The sequence below is a fragment of the Macaca thibetana genome, chromosome 19, assembly GCF_024542745.1.
Source record: "Macaca thibetana thibetana isolate TM-01 chromosome 19, ASM2454274v1, whole genome shotgun sequence".
In the NCBI taxonomy this organism is placed as follows: Eukaryota; Metazoa; Chordata; class Mammalia; order Primates; family Cercopithecidae; genus Macaca; species Macaca thibetana.
Window position 1 is genome coordinate 11,734,069 of NC_065596.1, and position 15,664 is coordinate 11,749,732.

Genomic DNA, 15,664 nt, shown 5'->3' on the forward strand with positions numbered 1-15,664 from the left:
GTGCCAAAACCCCGTCTCTACTAAAGATACAAAATTAGCCGGGCATGGTGGCAGGCACCTATAATCCCAGCTACTTGGGAGGCTAAGGTAGGAGAATTGCTTGAACCCAAAAGGCAGAGGTTGCAGTGAGCCAAGAGCACACCACTGCACTCCAGTCTGGGTGACAGAGCAAGAATCTGTCTCAAAAAAAAAAAAAAAAAAAAAAAAAAAAGTCACTGAGAGACAAGCCCGGTGGCTCACGCCTGGAATCCCAGTGCTTTGAAAGGCCAAGGCAGGAGGACTGCTTGACCCAGGAGTTCCAGACCAGCCAGGGCAACATAGCAGACCCCATCTCTACAAAAGTAAACAAAATTAGCCAGGCACAGTGGTGTGTGCCTGTACTAGCTAGTTGGGAAGCTGAAGTGGGAGGAACTGCTTGAGCACAGAAGGTCTAGGCTGCAGTTAGCTATGATTGCACCACTGCACTCCAACCTGGGCAACAGGGCAAGACCGGTCTCTAAAACATAAAAAAGAAAAAGTCGCCCCGTTAAAGGTCCATGTTCCCACTCCATTTTACAAAGCAACTTTCCTCTCTGCCCCATCACTGCCACCTTGACCTGTGTGTGTGTGTGTGTGGTTTTTTTTTTCCCTCTTACTAGCACTTACCACCACCTCTGAAGAACCATGCTTGCTTGTTTATTTATTGTCTTGTCTGGAGGGGTCCAGGCTGTGTCTCCAGGGTCTAGTTGTTCTAGGTATTGCACAAATGAATTGATGAAGTGTCTGTTCCACTCACCTTACTGCCTGTCTAGTTTCTCTACCTGTTTTTCTCCACTGCTCTGGGAGCTTACAGCCCCGAAGCCGGCCAGACTCCCTCCAGGCGTGCCAGCAGCACCCGCACCGGCACCCCCACCCCCAAGTGTCCCAGCTGCGCGGGAGGGAGCCCAGCGCGAGGGCGGTGGCGGCGCCCAGCGGCCCGAGCAGCCGCCCCGGCAGGACCAGACCTGGCAGTCGCCCCGCTCCTGGCCTGGCACCCGGGAGGGGAAGCTGGCAGGCGGGCGCCGCCCTTCCTGGCGGGGGTGGGGGTAGAGGGGAGGGTGTCGGCAAAGCCGCCGAAGCAGCAGCAACCCTCTGCCCCGGTCAGGTCAGACGGAGGGGGCGTGGGCGCGGCGGGGCCCAGGCGCCAGTGTCTTGAAGGTAGCACAGAGGTGGCTCCCGGGGCCCAGGAGCGCTGCCCGCCCACCGCGGGCCCTCTGGACCCAGGCCTGGGGCTTTCCGTGCCCGGGCAGCCGCCTGCCCGGGAAAATCCCGGCCCCCTTCCCGGCGCTGCGGCCCTGCCCGGCAGAGCGGGGGAGGGGATTCCCGGAATCTGCCCAGAGACCGCGGTCGCGTCACTGGGCAGAATCGGTCCTTGTATGGGCAGCGCTTCCGCTGCGTCAGCGGGGAAAGCCCCGGCGCGCACTGCTGGGCGGGGCCGCGCCTGCGCGCTCCGCGTCTCGCCCCCAGCGCCCTGCCTTCAGCTACTGTGTCCCTGGACTGCGTCCCGCGCCCCAACCATCCAACCCTGGAGATCCGGGGACGCGGGAAGGGTGGGACTCCCGGGTTGGGACCACAAGATGCCTGCGCAGAGCCGACGAGGGGGACACATACAGGACCGAGCCACCAACAGCACTGAGCTGGGGGCACACCAGTGCTTTTTTTTCCCTCCGCCCTCCCAGCTTGGAAAAAAAGACAACAAATTAATAAAGAACAAATTTTTTTTTTTTTACTTAAATAGATTCAATAAAAAGAACAAACACACACACAAACACAAACACGTCTTAAAATAAACTCTTTAGAGACTAAGTGCGTGTTTCTTTTCCACAGTACGTTGCAGAGAGGGGAGGGCAGGGGGCGGGGGTCCCCTTCCCAATGTCCCCGCGGGCTTGAGTACCGGGCGGCGGGGCCAGCTCCGCCGCGATCGCCCCCTCCTCCCCTCCCTGTTAAATACACAAATATATTATATTCAATATGAATCGAGTCTGTTTCCAGCAGAAAAAAAACATACAAAAAAATGTGGAAGGGGGGGCTTGTAAACGTCGAGGTGGAAGGACTGGGCGCAGGGCGGGAGTTCAGTGTGGTTTGAGGCGCCCCCAGGTCCCAGGGTGGGTGCCCACCGCCTGCTCCCTGGACCCCAGTGGGAGACGTGCGCCCAGCCGTCCAAGCGAGGGGGTGTCCGTAAGGGGACAGGGGGCGCTCAGAAGGCGTGTCCCTTGACCCCAAGCAGCAGCTGACAGCCGTTGCTGACGTGGGTCATGACCTTCTGTTTGAGCTGGGCCACCTGCTCCCGGAGGAGGCCGGCGGTACTCGACAGCCCCGCGTTCTCGGCCTTGAGCGTCTTCACCTTGTCCTCCAGGCGCGCGATGCGCTCCAGCTTCCGCTTCCGGCACTTGGTGGCCGCCAGCCGGTTCCGCAGCCGCTTGCGCTCCACTTTGATGCGCTCTTGGTCTTCCATGTTGATGGGGGACACCGGCGGCGTGGCGTCCCGGCTGCGCGCCTCCGGCACGGTCTGCGGTTCCTCCTTAAAGGTGGAGGCGCTGCGGCCCAAGCCCAGCTGCGCCGGGTGGCCACCGGCGAAGGGTGGCGCGTGTGGGAGGTAGCTGATGGTGGCCGTCGGGTATGAGCTCCCGGTCCCGACGGCAGCCCCGGCGCCTCCCGAGGACGCAGAGGCTGGGGAGTAGCTGCTGAGGTTGGTGTAAACGGGAGGTGGCTCCGGGCCGGCGTAGACGCCCCCGGGCCCAGCCGGGGGCCCCCCGCTAGCGCCCAGGGACACGTTGGGGGGTGTCACGTGGTTCATCTTGTGCAGATCGTCCAGGGCTTTGACAAAGCCGTCGGCGAAGCCCTCCTGCTCCTCGGTGACGCCGCCCCCTGCGCCCCCCGCACCTCCACCGCTGCCACCCCCGCGGGGGTAAAAGTACTGTCCCGGGGGTGTAGGCGTCGTCGTGATCACGCCGTTGCTGTTGGGGACGATCAGGCGTTCCAGCTCCGAAGAGGCGAGCTTGAGAGACGCGCCGGTGTCCGAGCCCTGACCAGAAAAGTAGCTGCCGCCACCGCCGCCCTCTGGGCCGGGTCCCCGAGCCCCAGGCGCTTTGAGACTCCGGTAGGGGTCGGCCAGGTTGACCGCCAGGCTCGGTTTCAGGAGTTTGTAGTCGTGTAGAGAGAGGCCACCAGGGGCCCGGCCGTATCCCGTAGCTGTGTATGAGTCGTCGTGGTAGAAGGGCTGTTCCATTTTAGTGCACATCCGGGCGGCCCAGGCGGTCTGGGGAGGGTCCCTGCGGGGCCGCCCCGGGCCTCGCTGCAGCGAGCGGCGAGCTCTCCGCTGCGGTGGCCGGACTGGGTGCCTGGTCGCGCGTTCTCGGGGGCTGGCGCGGGCGGGGAGCAGCCAGCCGGCAGCTGTGCGCAAAAGATCTGTCAGGCTTCCCGAGCCCCCGTCGCCCTCTCCGGCGCGATAGCTTTCCTGGCGTCGTTTCCCCCAGCTCCCAGCTCCCTGCTGGCTCCGAAGCTGGCCTGGCCGCTCTCAAGGTCCCAGCCGCTCAGCCTGAGCCACACGCCTTTATACCGCGCTAGTCAGCCACGGAAGTGCGCTCCGATTGGCCGTCGCCGAAGCCGGGCCCCCGCGCCCCCCTCTTCGAGCGTGGGGAAGGGGAGGAGGCGGCTCGCGTCACTGTCAGGAAGCGCGTGTCCTTGTAAACAGCGGCCACGGGCCGGGTGGCTCGGCGGGCCTGCAGGGGGAGGGGCTCAAAGGACCCCGGGGTACGCATGGAAGGAGGCCTGGGGGCCCAGGCACATGAGTGAGGGGTTTCAGGGAGGAGGATGATTTCATTGAAGTCCACTGGACAAATACCAGGACCTGGTACGCAGCAAGTAGGGTGAGGATCTCAGGGTGTGCGAAGAAACCCCTGAGGTACCCAGAATACGAGAGGGGTAGGACAATTCATTGGGAGACCCCAAAAAGCAGGAATGAGGGTTAAGCACGGTAAATCGGGAGGGGTAAGGAGACACCTGACCCAGGAATTGACTGGGGGTCCCGAGCATAGAAGGATGCGGGGCTGGAATTTTCACAGGATGGAGGAGGGGAGAGATCAAAAGGGGTGAGTGGGCGGAGCTGCACGACCCATTAAATTGAAAGAAATGAGTAGGGTCCAGGAGCCCATGGGAAGGTCTGAGGGCTCTCCCGTAATTGGGAAGGAGGAATTAGGGGAAATCTAGGTATGCAGAAAGCGAGTAAGCGTCCTGCGGTACACTGAGGCAGGTAAAATATGCAGGGTAGAAGATGGAGACAAGTCTGCCAGAAACTGGTGACCACTGGGGTCATCTGCGAAGCCCGGATGAAGGAGAGAGTCAGAAGGGTCCGGACACATCTTCGGAGCAGAGAAGACAATAAGAGGGTACTCAGTTGACATGCGAGGAGGGGGCTTTGAGGGTCCTGCGCACCAGGACTGCTGGATCTTCCACGACTGGTGCTCCCCCTCGTGGGTAACCTCCTAGGCATCTGTATTCTCTGTCCCCCATCCTAAAACTCTCCCCTATTGACCCTGGGCTTTGCCCGACACCGTGTCGGCTCCTGGAGCCTGGACCCAGCCCGACGGCTGGGGCGCGGTCGCCCAACCCCACTCCCTTCCTTAGAAACAGGCTGGGGAAAGAGCGCCGAGGCAGGAAGTGTGGCAACAGCCCCGGGGGAAGGAGCCCGGCCCTGTCTCCGTCACTTGGATCCTACGGGACCGTGCGCCCCGCCCTGGGTCCCGCCGCATCCTGCGCCTCGGAAGAGGAACCTGGGCGTGCGAGCCCCCGCGGAGGCCCGGGTGCGTGGAGCCTGCCCAGCCGCGGAAGCCTCCAGCCACCATCCTCTCCCCTCAAGCAATGGTTCCGCCCGCTGCGCCTGCAGGGGACCGCGGAGGCAGGCAACATGGGACTGTTCCATTGGCCCGACGGCGGGGGACGCAGTCGAGGAGCGGGGCCTGGTCGCCATGGCAACAGGCGGGAGTCCGCAGGCAGGACTGAGGGCGGGGCGGCCCCCGGAGTGTCTCCCCGCCGCCCATATTAGGGCACAGGAAGAGGTGGGACCAGCGCTGTCCTGGGGCCCAGAGCCAGAAGTGGGGAGCTCGAGTATCTGCCAGGACCCAGGGCGCGCCTGGGCCCCCGGACTGCTAGTCCCGACCAGCCCCGACCGCCGCCCCCGGGGCCCCCACGGCCGCCTGGCCCAGCCCCGCCCCGCCCCGCCGCTCTGGGGCTGCGTCCTGCCAGGCCGGGCCTGGCCCAACCCAGCCCGGCAGGTCCCCGCCTGCCCGCGGGCCTGGGTCGGACTTCGCCCCCGGCCCGACGGGGCGCGGAGAGGGCGGGCCGATGCCTCGAGGCGCCCCCGGCGCCTGGGCGGGCTGGAACGGCGGCCGCCTCCTCCCTCGGGTGGGGTGCCCTTCCCTTCTGCCAGGTCTGGGGCTCCTTTCCCAACACCCCGCACTCACTCATGTGGGTCAGGGGCCCCACTCTCGTTTGAGTCTGCGGGTCCCATCCATCCATCATCCAGAATACCTAGAGGGAGCCCCCCCTCCTTCCCTAGAGTGGCTCCTTCATCTGAGGGCTTCCCTCCCCCAGTCAGAGAAGACCTAAAAATCTAAGGGGATAATATAAGGGAACCCAGAGCCCCTTCCCGGGGAAGGGCTGCGGCGAGGTGCAGATGGTGAGGCTTCCAGTTAGACTTAAGGTGGGACTTCCGAGCAGTTTGTGTGTGAACCCACTAGACCAAGAGGTGAGAAGCCTAGTCTCTCTCTCTCTCAGCTTCCCAGGCCTCTGTCTTCTGGAGGATGAAGAGAGCCTGTCTCTTCTTTAGGGTAGAAAGAGGCTAAGGGATAGGGGTTAAACAGCCTTTCTGGGGCAGCCTAGATCTCACCAAGTGTGGGAAAGAGAAGGAAAACGAAAGAGGCGAAAAAGAAACTGAGCTATGTGGGGGCAGGGGGAAGTCCAGCAGTGCAGTGGCCTTGCCGGAGGAAGGTCCCAGCAGAAGCTGGGGGCGTCCCGTCCTTGGAGGGTCCCTGTGACCCCTAAATGCCCCCTCCCTTCTTCCCCTTGCTTGAATGGCTCCCCTCCCCCGCCCTAGGCTCAAGGGAGATTCCGGAGGCCTGTGAGTCTGGCAGGCACGCTGCCAGGCCTGTGTCTCCCGCCCAGGCTAATAACTGCAGCTGACATCTGGCTGGGCCTGTGGGGGCACAGTGGGCAGCGTTGGGGGGTTGGGTAGGGCAGGCCAGAGGGCAGCACCTTGGGAAGCTAACCTGCAGGTCCCACAAGACAGGAGGCCACGGTAATTCAGCCCCGGCCAGGGCTGAGGCTGGCCATGCCAGAGGGGAGTTCTAGAGAGAGGTGAGACCATCCCAGAGAGTCCATCCCAGGAGGAGGGCAAGGAAGAGTGGGTGTATGGGGGCAGGGGGTCAGGGCAGGGAGAGATGCCCAGAGAGACAAATGGGTTCAAGGTTAGCGTCATGCAGACAGACAGTAAGACTCAGAGACACTTAAGACAGACAGGCTGAAAATAATAATAATTATTTTAATAGCCAACACTTATAAGGCTCTTACTGTGGGCTAGGCACCCTTCTAAGTGGTTAACATAAAATAAGTCATCGACTGCTTCCAACAATCCAGCAAAATGCATGTTATTTGTATCCCCATTTAACAGATGAGAAACTGAAGCACAGGAGATTAAGGAACTTGTCTGGTGTCCAACAGCTATAAGCACTAGAGTTGAGATGCAATCCAAGCTGTCTAGCTTCAGAGCATTAGCCACTATATTGTGGATAATGACAACCAGAGAAGCATGTATGCAGTACCAGCTGCAGGCCATCTCATGAAAGGTCTCTTTTTTTTGGTGTTTTGTTTGTTTTTTGAGACAGAGTCTTGCTCTGTCACCCAGGCTGGAGTGCAATGGCGTGATCTTGGCTCACTGCAACCTCCGCCTCCTGGGTTCAAGCGATTCTCCTGCCTCACCCTCCTGAGTAGCCGGGATTACAGGCGCATGTCACCATGCCCAGCTAATTTTTGTATCTTTAGTACAGAAGGGGTTTCACCATATTGGTCAGGCTGGTCTCCAACTCCTGATCTTGTGATCTGCCAGCCTGAGCCTCCCAAAGTGCTAAGATTATAGGCGTGAGCCACCACGCCCGGCCCTTTTTTTTTTTTTTGAGACGGAGTCTCGCTGTGTTGCCCAGGCTGGAGTACAGTGGCCGGATCTCAGCTCACCGCAAGCCCCACCTCCCGGGTTTACACCATTCTCCTGCCTCAGCCTCCCGAGTAGCTGGGACTACAGGCGCCCGCCACCTCGCCCGGCTAGTTTTTTGTATTTTTTAGTAGAGACGGGGTTTCACCGTGTTAGCCAGGATGGTCTCGATCTCCTGACCTCGTGATCCGCCCGTCTCGGCCTCCCAAAGTGCTGGGATTACAGGCTTGAGCCACCGCGCCCGGCCTTGTTTTTTTTTTAAAGAGAACATCACTTTGGCCAAGTGCGGTGGCTCATGTCTATAATCTCAGCACTTTGGGAGGCCAAGGCTGGAGGATCACTTGAGCCCAGGAGTTTTTGTTTGTTTGTTTGTTTTCTTTTGTTTTTTTGAGACGGAATATCACTCTGTCGCCCAGGGTGGAGTGCAGTGGCACAATATCAGCTCACTGCAACCTCCACCTCCCAGGTTCAAGCGATTCTTCCGCCTCAGCCTCCCGAGTAGAGTAGCTGGGATTACAGGCACGCGCCACCACGCCCAGCTAATTTTTTGTATTTCTAGTAGAGATGGAGTTTCACCATGTTGGCCAAGCCGGTCTCGAACTCCTGACCTGAAGTTATCTGCCCGCCTCAGCCTCCCAAAGTGCTGGGATTACAGGCATGATCCACCTCGCCCAGCCTTAGCCCAGAAATTTTTTTTTTTTTTTTTTTTTTTTTTTTTTTTTTTTTTTGAGACGGAGTCTTGCTCTGTGCCCCAGGCTGGAGTGCAGTGGCGCGATCTCAGCTCACTGCAAGCTCCGCCTCCCGGGTTCACGCCATTCTCCTGCCTCAGCCTCCCGAGTAGCTGGGACTACAGGCGCCCGCCACCTCGCCCGGCTAATTTTCTTGTATTTTTTTTTTTAGTAGAGACAGGGTTTCACCGTGTTAGCCAGGATGGTCTCGATCTCCTGACCTCGTGATCCGCCCGTCTCGGCCTCCCAAAGTGCTGGGATTACAGGCTTGAGCCACCGCGCCCGGCCAGCCCAGAAATTTTTAAGGGCAGCCTGGGGAACACAGCAAGACCCCCATCTCTACAAAAAAAAATGTAAAAATTAGCTGGGGTCAGTGGGGTGTGCCTGTAGTCCTAGCTACTCTGAAGGCTGAGGCAGGAGGATCCCATGAGCCATGATCTTGACAGTGGACTCCAGCCTGGGCAACAAAGCAAGACCATCTCACTCTGTTGCTCAGGCTAGAGTTCAGCTACATAATCATAACTCACTGCAGCCTTGAACTCCTGGGCAAAAGCGATCCTCCTGCCTCAGCCTCCAGAGTAACTGGGACTACAAGCACAACACACCTGGCTAAGGTTTTTTTTTAAATATATGTTATCGAGACAGGGTCTCATTCTGTTGCCTAGCCTGGTCTGGAACTCCTGGCCTCAAGGGATCCTCCCACCTGGGCCTCCCAAAGTGCTGGGATTACAGGTGTGAGCCACCGCACCCCGCTGAGGGTCTCCTTTTATTGGGGGAGAAATGTGGTCGGGCACAGAGAGAGGGGCACAGGTCTCTGTGGACAGGCCAGCATGTGGGAGTAGGGTCCCTCCAAGCACTCTGCATGGGTGTTTGAGCAGGGGGTGGAGATTGGACCAGACAGGGAGGGCGGGAGCCCAGCCAAGCTGGTACAGCCGGTTCCAGGCCTCTGCCAGTGTCACCCTTGTGGCCTGGGCACCACCCCCTCAAGCCGCCCCACTGGCGCCAGGCCGGCCCCATGAGGAGGGTGGGAGGACAGCCCCCTCCCCCGCCTGGCCTGAGCGCCCAGACTGGCAGCTGGGTACTGCCCAGGCCCTGGGCTCCAGACCAGCACCTGGCTAAGAAGCCCGTGCACAGGCTTCCCCAATGCCCCAGGGCCTGGGGCCTAGGGCACAGGATAAGGAGGAAGTTCACCCACCCCCACCCACAAGTGTCTTCGGGGCTTTTGGTCTTGGCACAAGGGACTTCTCCTTCTTATAAATAGCCTGGTGACCCCCCTCCCTGCTGGCCCCACTGACCGGTGGGGCCCTCACTAGGAAACTGGGCCGGGGGCTGCCTGTGAGTCAGCCAGTGGGCAGGCCAGGGCGAGAACCCACAAGTCGCAGCACACAGCACCCAGCCTCCCTCCCGTGTCCCTGCCCCTGGGTGTGGATCTGAGGCCCAGCAGGAACCCTCCCCAAGGAACTCCTGGCCTACCAGCAGCCTCCCTCTCCCACCTCTGTGGTTTGGGGGGTCCCTCAACCCCTCTCCTGGAGAGGAAGCTGCTGGATTTTCTTGGAAGCAGGAAGGAGAGTCTCTCTCTTTCTCCCAGGCTGACATGGTTGGGCATGAGGGGAGTTTCCTAGGAAGCTGCTTCCGTCCCTGCCACTGCTGGTGAAGCCTTGGGGGACCTGGGCATCACCAAGACCCTGGGTGACCTCTTTATAGCAGGCCCCCACCCCAGCAGAAGCAGAGGCTGCTGAGCTAGGCCTCCTAGGGGAAGTGGCAAAAGCAAAGAGGGAGGGAAGTGGGGGTGATGTTTGGAGAGAGGAAGTGCCAGGATCTCTGTGGGGCAGAGACAGACTGGGGTGTCCAGTGCCCCCACAGAACCTTGGCAAGGTCCAGGGGGCAAGCATGTGGCTGGCCTATAGGATGCGTGTGAGAGTGTGTGCTGGTCCAACCCTGACACCCAGGCCTGAGAGACAGGAGGAGCCCTCTGCCTGCTTCTGTGCCCAGCCCTGGATGCAAACGTCTATGTGGGACCTAGCTGTGTAGAGGTCTATTCTGCTCTGTGTGTGTGTGAACTCTATGGGATGGGTTGCACGTAGCCTAGATGTATGTAAGTGTAGATTGCTTCAGAGTTCCTATGGCTAACCTGTGTCTGTGTGTATGTGTGTGTGTGTGGTCTGTGGCTGGTCTGTATGTGTGTACACAATCTGTAGTGTGTGTGTGTGAGTGAGTGTGTAAAAGAGGTCTGTGGCTGGTCTGTATATATGTGTGTATATGACCTGTAACTGGTGTGTATGTGTGTGTGTGTCTGTGAAAAAGACGTCTATGGCTGGTATGTGTGTATACGATCTGTAATGTGCGTGTGTGTGTGTGTGTATGTGTGAAAAAGAGGTCTGTGGTTGGTTTGTGTTTGGTTGGTGCGTGTGTGGTCTCTGTGTGTGAGGTCTGTGGCTTGTTTCCATGTGTGTGTTCCATGGCTGATCTGTATCTTGTCTGTTACTGATCTCCATGTGTATGCGTGCGCATGTGTGTGTGCAAGCAGGTTCTGTCAGGGTCTCTCTGTGCCGATGTGTTTATGAATGTCCCACTGTGGCCTGTCTGTGCCTCTCTGCACTGGGTGTGACTGTCTGGCCAGACCATGTCTGTGAATGTGTCAGTCTGTCTGCCCAAATCTGCCCAATCTGTTGCCAGGTTCCACATGTGTGTGTTCCTGGTGAGATGGTGTGTACCTCTAAGGCTTCGGCTTTGTGTCCCTAGGAGCATCTCTGATGTGTGTGCAACAGTAGTGGGCCAGGGTGCCAGGGACTCTCTGCCATACTATGAACACATCTTCTCTGTCCCTAGGTTTGTTTGTCTCTCGTCTTGTCTCTGTCTTCTGAGTTGGGGATCTGGTGTGTGTGTGTGTGTGTGTTGCCTTCTCTTGCGTGTCAGAATCTGACAGTGCATGCCTGTGTCTGTATTCTTCTCTCGTGTGGCTCTCGGGGTGCTGCTGCCAAAGGTGATTGTCTCTCCTATCAGCATGCACATGTTGCCTGCTTGTCTCACATATACTTCACTCTGTGTCTGTCTTGCCCCTGTGTTTCTAGCCTGTCTTGTTTGCATGTGTGTCACACACCATTGTGTCTGCCTTGCTGTGTGCCTCTCACCTGAATGTCAGTCTGTGTGTGTGTCAATCATGCTTATGTGCTGGATTGATTTATCCCCACCACATATGGCCTGCCTGCATATTTTTGACCTGTGGATGCGTTCACGTGTTTGACGGTGTGCATCTCTTGCTTGAGGGTCTTGTCTGTCACTGTGTCCGTGTGTGACAGTCATTGCTGGATCATCTTGCCCAGCTGTATGTCTGACCCTGTCTGTGTGTCCCTGGCTGGCAGTCTCTCTGTGGCCAAGGTGACAGGGGTTTGTGTGTCTGGACTGGCTCTCCTGGGGTGACTGTGTCTGTGTACATTCCTACAGCCCCCCACCCGCCCCCTGTCTGGTAACCCTGGGCCATGTTTACTCTGCCCCCAGTCGATGTCTGCCCTGCCCCGGGAGGGGCTGACCCTCCTCCGTCTGTCCAGCCAGCAGTCCACAGGATGTTCCCGAGACACAGTCTCCATCCGACGTCCCCTCCCTCGGGCCACCCGCGGGTCAGGACCCAGGCGTCCAGGGCGGCGGGGGTGGGGCTGCAGCGTGGGGGGGCCCTGTCAGGGCACTGGAATGAGGGTGGGGGGCGGGGAGGTGACGGGCCCAACAGGTTGTGCCTCATTCCTGCCCCGCCTCTCACTTCCTGGGTGCCTGCCTCGGGCAGGGGGTGGACAACATGAACCCCATGGCCTTAGAGTGCCTGGGTGGGGCATGGCCTGCCTGGCAAGGGCTCGCTTCTGCTGGGCACCCTGACACCCAGACCTGAGAAACAGGAGGAGCCCTCTCCTGGCTCCTGTGCCCAACCCTGGATGCAGAGTGTCCCATCTATTATTCACCTAATCCCCACAACAACCCAATAAGCTGGACATAATGATCCCTCATTTTCAGATGGGGAAACTGAGGTCCAGGCAGCAATGAGAGCAGAGACAGGATTTGAACCCAGCTCTATATGCTACCCAAGACCCCCAGCCAGCTCACCAAGCGCCTTCCTCCCCTTTCTAAAATGGTACATGTAGGGTAGAGTATGCACCCAGGCCCCCAGGAGGCCAGGCTCGAGGGGGGCGCCGCTTGCTCTGAGTCAAAATGGGCCCCTGGATGAAATGAATAAGAAAACGGCTTTAACCGTTTCATCGCCGCGACGGGCTCTGCCAAAACTTCCTGTGGGCTGGGAGGAGGGGTTGGGGGCTGGGTTCCCGGAGGTTTGCAGGGGTGGGGGTGGGGGGTCTACCTATTCAGAGGCGGGGTGAGGGGGGAGCGCCTCTGGCCTGCTAAGGGGAGTAGCTGTCACTTGGATGCTCGCTGGTGGGGGAGGCCTTCCCCGCGGAGAGTGAAGTCCCCAGAACTTGGTTCTTGGCCCCCCTGTCTGGAGGGGTCCCAGACTCCGCAGCCCCCTCCCCAGGGGCCTGAGTCACACACGGGGAAAGCCAGGAGGGGTGAGTCACGGGGGCGGAGAAGCCGGAGCGAGGCCAGCTGCGGCCAGGGGACCCCCGGGCTGGCCTGAGTCACTGCACGCCCGGGCCACGCCGACCCCAGCCCCCTTCTCCCGGGATCACGAGCGGGAAACGAATTGTCGGTAGACTAGGCAGCTGGAGGAAAAGCAGGATGGCTGGGCGGGGAGAGGAAACACGCGCCTGGCTGCGCGGGAAGCTCTGGTTCCCATGGCAACTGGAGGGGTCTCAGCTCCATGGGAAGGGTCCCTCCCCCAACAGGGACTGCCCTCCCGTCGGGCGCTGGGGAAGCCCCCGCGCCCTTGGTCGAGGGGCCAGAAGTTTCGGATCGGGCAGGAAGGGGTTAACGGCGGCCCCCTCCCGAGTTTCACCGGCGCCCCACAGTCCCTGCCGGGGCGGGGCTGGTCCTGCCCCGCGCGCCTCCGCTCGCCCAGCCCACGCCACCGCCCACGCACGCGCGCACGCAGCCAGTGCAGAGCTCCCGCCCTCCCCCCTCCCCGTGCTCGCACGCACGACCGCGTCGGGTTCCACGCACGCAGCGACCCCCGTCGTGTCTCACGTCACGCACGACGCACGCGCCCCCGCAACGCGGGGAGGGCGCCCTCCCGGAGGAGAACGGCGCGGGCGGGAGGCCCCCTGCGCACATCACTGCGTCCGCGCAGCCTGCTGTCCTTTGTGACTTTGACTCCCACTTCCCGCCCCCTACACACAAGGTCACAAACAAACTCCCCGACCCACAGTGTCACACGGACGCAGGATACACCTGCCACATCTTGGCACCAACCCTCTCTAGTCCAGCCAGCCTCACAGCGAACACGGACACACGTGGATGGAGACGCAGACAATCACGCAGGCACGTCAGTCACATAGCGTTTGTGATAGGGACGCAAAACAGAGCCATATTCATACACAGGCAGGTGGCAGATACATCCTGATAAAGCAACTCCATCCAGCAAAGTAGGACGGGCGCAGTGGCTCAGGCCTGTAATCTCAGCATTTTGGAAGGCCAAGGCCAGAGGATTGCTTGAGGCCAGGAGTTCAAGAACAGCCTGGGCAACATAGCAAGACCCTTGTCTCCACAAAAAGATTTTTTCTTAATTAACTGGGCATGGTGGTGCATGCCTATAGTCGTGTCTATAGTCCCAAGTATGTGGGGGTTGAGGTAAGAGGATCACTTGAGGCCAGGAATTCAACTCTGCACTGAGCCATGATCGTGCCACTGCACTCCAGCCTGGGCAACAGAGGAGACCCTGTCTCAAAAAGAAAGAAAAACAGGAACAGGGAGGGACATAGTCTTGGACACCAGGGCTTGGTTTGTCACACAGCCACACCTCTTCCATGGAGATTGTGGTGGCACAGAGATACATATAGACACATAGGGTGGTCATGCCATCACGTGACCCTTGTTATCACAAGTAGGGGGCACCAAATGGGATACAGTCACAGAGACGAGGCCACGTACAGGGACACTCAGAATATCAAGTGGACATGGACAAACCAAGGACACTCATGACAGGGTCACACAATCTCAGACTACGAAGACAAAAGTAGGACATGGTCACAGACACACAAGGTAAAGCTATATTGAGGCACTGATTGTCTTACTTTGATGTCTTATTTTCATGACCTCACTTCTCACACAAAGAATGACACAGATATAGACCCAAAGTGAGGTCCCATATAGACGTATATAGTAGACACAGACACACAACACATGAAGATGCAATTGGAGTGAGAGAGCCCTACCCAAACTCTGCCTGGACCATACAGAGATACAGAGGGGCACACACTAGAGGTTCCCTAGTCACCCTAAAATCTGGATGGGTTTTTCTGGTTGTTGTTGTTTTTGAGACGGAGTCTTGCTTTGTCACCCAGGCTAGAGTGTAATGGTGCGATCTCAGCTAACTGCAACCTCCACCTCCCAGGTTCAAGCGATTCTCTTGCCTCAGCCTCCCGAGTAGCTGGGATTACAGGCACTCACCACCATGCCTGGCTGATTATTGTATTATTAGTAGAGACAGGGTTTCACTATGCTGGCCAAGCTGGTTTTGAACTCCTGATCTCAAGTGATCTGCCTGCCTTGGCCTCCCAAAGTGCTGGGATTACTGCCGTGAGCCAACAAGCCGGGCCCCAACCTGGATGTTACAGACAAGGATGTTACAAATTTCCCCTCCCCCAGTCCCTGAAAGCAAATCCCCGCCCCTCCACATCAAATCAGGCACAGCCTGTTGCACAAACTCCAAGGCCTTATGACACAATGGATGCAGGACACATGCCCGTGTACACACAGTCACAGATCCTCCATCTCACACCTACAAAGACCAGCACATCTGGCCGGGCGCGGTGGCTCACACCTGAAATCCCAACACTTTAGGAGGCAGAGGCAGAGGGATTATTTGAAGTCAGGAGGTCGAGACCATCCTGGGCAACATAGCAAAACCCTTTCTCTCCAAAACAACAAACAAACAAACAAACAAAAAACCCAGCACATTTCACATGGACTCAGGCGCAGACAGACACAGGGAGGGGGGACTAGCTAGGAGTTCCTGGCAGGATGTCAATATCTGGGCTGTAGGGGTCCTGCCAGAGTCCTCCATGGTAATGATGCATAGAGTCCACCCAGTGGCTGTGGTCAGCCAGGGGAGTGCCAGAGGGGCACTGTTCTCCAGTTGTGGGACTGAGGGTCCCCTTCTCAGCCCTGATGAAGACTGGGTCCCTGCCCAGATGTGAAGGCTGGAGGGGGCAGGCCGGGGTCCAGCTGTGGCCACAGGGAGGGGTTGAGTCAGCCACTTCCCAGCAGTACAACCCAGGCTGGGCCCAGCTGTTCCTGGAAACCAGTAGGAGGGGGTGGGCTTCCCAATCCAGCTGGGGGCTGCTGGCCCAGACCTGCACACCAGGGTTCTGTGTCCCTACAAATGGCGGCCTTCAGACCATCCCCTAAAACGTTGGGGGCTCTCTTTACCTAAAACGGGTTTGGATCCTTCTTCCAAAATATGGAAGGTTTTCAGCCCCTCTTGCTGAACTAAAGGTGCCTGGATCTCTGCACAGCAGGGTCCCTGTGTTTCAAAACAGAGATTGCTGCTCTCTTCCCTGCTGACATAGAAGCTCACTGCTTTTCCCCAAATGTGGGACTCCCTGCCGCCCCAAAATGG

General features: G+C 58.8%; 2 protein-coding genes across 2 annotated transcripts in view; both read right to left on the reverse strand.

Annotated features, from left to right (window-relative positions):
- The window catches only part of RNASEH2A (ribonuclease H2 subunit A), a 239,428-nt gene that overhangs the window by 19,795 nt on the left and 203,969 nt on the right, over positions 1-15,664 (reverse strand). The window lies entirely within an intron of this gene.
- JUNB (JunB proto-oncogene, AP-1 transcription factor subunit) lies at positions 1,719-3,599 on the reverse strand. The gene has a single exon (XM_050770646.1). It carries the CDS (start codon positions 3,257-3,259, stop codon positions 2,216-2,218), a length of 1,044 nt encoding a protein of 347 aa, XP_050626603.1. The 5' UTR covers positions 3,260-3,599; the 3' UTR covers positions 1,719-2,215.

Excerpts from the sequence above, each read along its gene's own strand:
- JUNB (XM_050770646.1), bottom strand. The coding sequence starts at position 3,259 with ATGTGCACTAAAATGGAACAGCCCTTCTACCACGACGACTCATACACA.